We start from the raw sequence: 2,833 nt of genomic DNA, 5'->3' as shown, positions 1-2,833 counted from the left end.
GAGCCCGAGGCAAGGTTGAAGGCAAGGTTTAAGAAATGGTTTGAGAAGCAAGCGGCAACTTGAATTTGTCTAGTCGGGTCCAAATTGTAGTCCGTGGTTGGAGCAGGTACAGAGTATCTTATTTTTCTTATGTATTTTCATTGAGGTTGTAACGATTATGACATTTTTGAAATTAATAAGATGAGTATTTTTTCTTTGTGTTTGACTGTTGTTGTCATGGGAAAAAGAGAAATAGCTCGAGTTTCTATTTATGGAAAGTTTCCATAAATAGGAAGTTCCACAAAAAGGAGGTTTCCATAGTTAGAAAGTTTCTAAAATGGGGAAATTTTGTGGGAAGTGTTGAGGTAGATCTAGTCGGGAGATACTCGGTGGCATTAGACTTGTTTGCTCAAGGCCGTGAGGGCCCAACTCATGTGATACCGATAGTTCGATGTACTTTGTGGCCTGAGAGTGGGATTGGTATGTCGATTGACACCACTATTTCTGGGTTCATCGGGTTTGGTTTTAATTCGCGATTTTGGTTTGGTTGGTTTGGTTTAGTTACCTAAACCGAGTATATAAGAGGAGAAGCGACAACTTAAGGGTTTTAAGAGGTGTTTTCGTCGCCGTTTGCAGAGGAAAAAAAAAAAAGAGAGAACTTGTGGTTTTTGAGATTTTGGCTTGTTCTTGGTGAGCCACTAAATTGTCTTCCTCTATGATCATCATATTTTTTTAAGGAAGAAAATGTAGTTTTGATTGCATATCCATCAGAGATTTTTAAGTGGATCAGTAAGATAAGCTTTTACTATATAGATTTCACTGTATAAATTTCTGTCACTATGTACTATATCTTCTGTAGATTATACTGATGTGATATAAATTTTTTTTTTTTGTAATCCGTATACATATGTAAATATTATTGTATTGTAGTTACAAAACATTTGTTTTTATTTTTTTATTTTGGACAATAGCTACTCCAACAATTGGAGAAAAAGAAATAATTTTCCTTTTTACTATTAGTAAATAATTTGTCTTTATGAATTAAAAAAGAGAAATTTTCCTTTTTACTATTAGTAAAATAGGAACACTGTAAAAAGTAAAAGCATCAAAATCCTATTAGGAAAAGGAATTAGTTTACTCCATCCGTTAATAAATAGTCTGTTTTTTGGTAACAAATCATTGAATCAACCTTGAAAAAAATTCACGAAGATAAGGAAAGAAACCCTAAAAATATGTTAATGGAGGAAGAAACTTGTTTGGACTGCAAGAGAGCGACCATAATGGTGATCGACCACAGTAGTGGCGACACGATCTGTTCAGAGTGTGGCCTCGTCCTTGAAGCTCACATCATCGACTTCTTTGAGGAATGGAGAACTTTTGCCTCCGACGACAATGGCAGTGATCGAGACCCAAATCGTGTTGGTGCTCCAACCAACCCTCTTCTCAAATCCGGCGATCTCGCCACCGTCATCGAGAAACCTAAAGAAAACGCTTCCTCCTTTGTCTCCAAAGAAGAAATCTCGACTCTGTACCGGGCACAGAACCAAGTCAAGAATCATGAGGAAGACCTAATCAGGAAAGCCTTTGGCGAAACCCAGAGAATCACGGAGGCGCTAGACCTACATATCAAAATCAAGTCTAGGGCTTGCGAGATTATCTCAAGATTCGATGGTCACGCTAACACGAAACTACGCAGAGGAAAGAAGTTGAACGCTCTCTGTGCTGCCTCTGTTTCGACGGCTTGTCGTGAACTGAACCTGTCGAGGACGTTGAAAGAGATATCAATGGTTGCCAATGGTGTTAGCTTGAAGGATATACACAAACAAGCCTTGGTGATAAAGCATCTTCTCGAGTCAGAACAAGCCTCTGTGTCTGGTGCCAATGCGAGTACAATAAACACGGGAGAACTTGTTCGTCGCTTCTGTTCCAAGCTTGATATAGGTCAAAGAGAGATAAAGGCGATTCGAGAAGCCGTGGAGAAATCTGCGAATTTTGTTATCCGAAGAAACCCTAAGTCTATTCTTGCTGCTGTTATCTTCATCATCTCTCATATATCTCAGACCAACAAGAGACCTATTCGAGGTAACCTAATCATTAATTCTCCTTTCCTTAACTCTATTATAGTTAAAAAAGCTTATCTGACTGATCATTGTGCTTATAATTGTTTGGTATTAATTTGCAGAAATTGCGATCGTTTCAAAAGTAGTGGAGAATACAATCAAGAACTCTGTAAAGGATATCTTCCCTTGCGCCTCGAAGATTATACCAAACTGGTATGCTTGTGAAGAAGACGTTATAAAGAAGTTAAGAGATATCATAGCTTCTTGGGATTCTGCAAAACTTTCAGTATAGGGAAGTCACTACCTAAGAAAGAAGCTTTGGGATTAATTTCTGGTGTTAAGTTTACTGTGGTATCTTTTCTAATGCATTACTTACGTATGTGTGTGTGAATATACGTTTGCTTGTCGAAAAGAAAATATATTCAAGACTGCATTTTTGTAATCATTTAAATGCGTTTTGGATATGGACCGATTAGATTATCAAACAAATTAAAAGTAAAAATGTGAAAAAACTAGAGTTTTGGTCATTCAATAGTTAGAAGCCGTCGTCCCATATGCCAGTAGATTATTATTAATTGTTTATCCCAGTGAGATATTTTCATGTCATTTATGATATATTTTTTAACCAAAAGGATGTGATTCAAACGTCAATGATCACAAAGCAAGTTAAAACATACTATTACTGTACAAGTACAATTGTTTACTTTCTCTCGGATAACTGTACTTATCCAATTAATATAAGTGGGGTATTGCTTTCCAAAGATAACTAAGCAAGAAATTTTCTATGTATGTTA

The 2,833-nt window shown here is 36.6% G+C and overlaps 1 protein-coding gene across 1 annotated transcript; it reads left to right on the top strand.

Annotated features, from left to right (window-relative positions):
- Nucleotides 1-1,166: 1,166 nt before the first annotated feature.
- LOC104790580 (plant-specific TFIIB-related protein 2-like) lies at nt 1,167-2,566 on the top strand. Its single transcript, XM_010516353.2, has 2 exons — nt 1,167-2,061; nt 2,162-2,566. Exons 1-2 carry the CDS (start codon nt 1,212-1,214, stop codon nt 2,329-2,331), a joined length of 1,020 nt encoding a protein of 339 aa, XP_010514655.2. The 5' UTR covers nt 1,167-1,211; the 3' UTR covers nt 2,332-2,566.
- Nucleotides 2,567-2,833: the final 267 nt, after the last annotated feature.

This window comes from Camelina sativa, chromosome 6 (assembly GCF_030686135.1).
Source record: "Camelina sativa cultivar CO46 ecotype springtype chromosome 6, ASM3068613v1".
NCBI lineage: Eukaryota > Viridiplantae > Streptophyta > Magnoliopsida > Brassicales > Brassicaceae > Camelina > Camelina sativa.
Note: the sequence above shows the minus strand (reverse complement) of the source record. Positions and strands in the feature narration are given on the sequence as shown.

Excerpts from the sequence above, each read along its gene's own strand:
- LOC104790580 (XM_010516353.2), top strand. The coding sequence starts at position 1,212 with ATGTTAATGGAGGAAGAAACTTGTTTGGACTGCAAGAGAGCGACCATA. Across the intron at positions 2,062-2,161 it reads CAACAAGAGACCTATTCGAG|AAATTGCGATCGTTTCAAAA; the intron begins GTAACCTAATCA and ends ATTAATTTGCAG.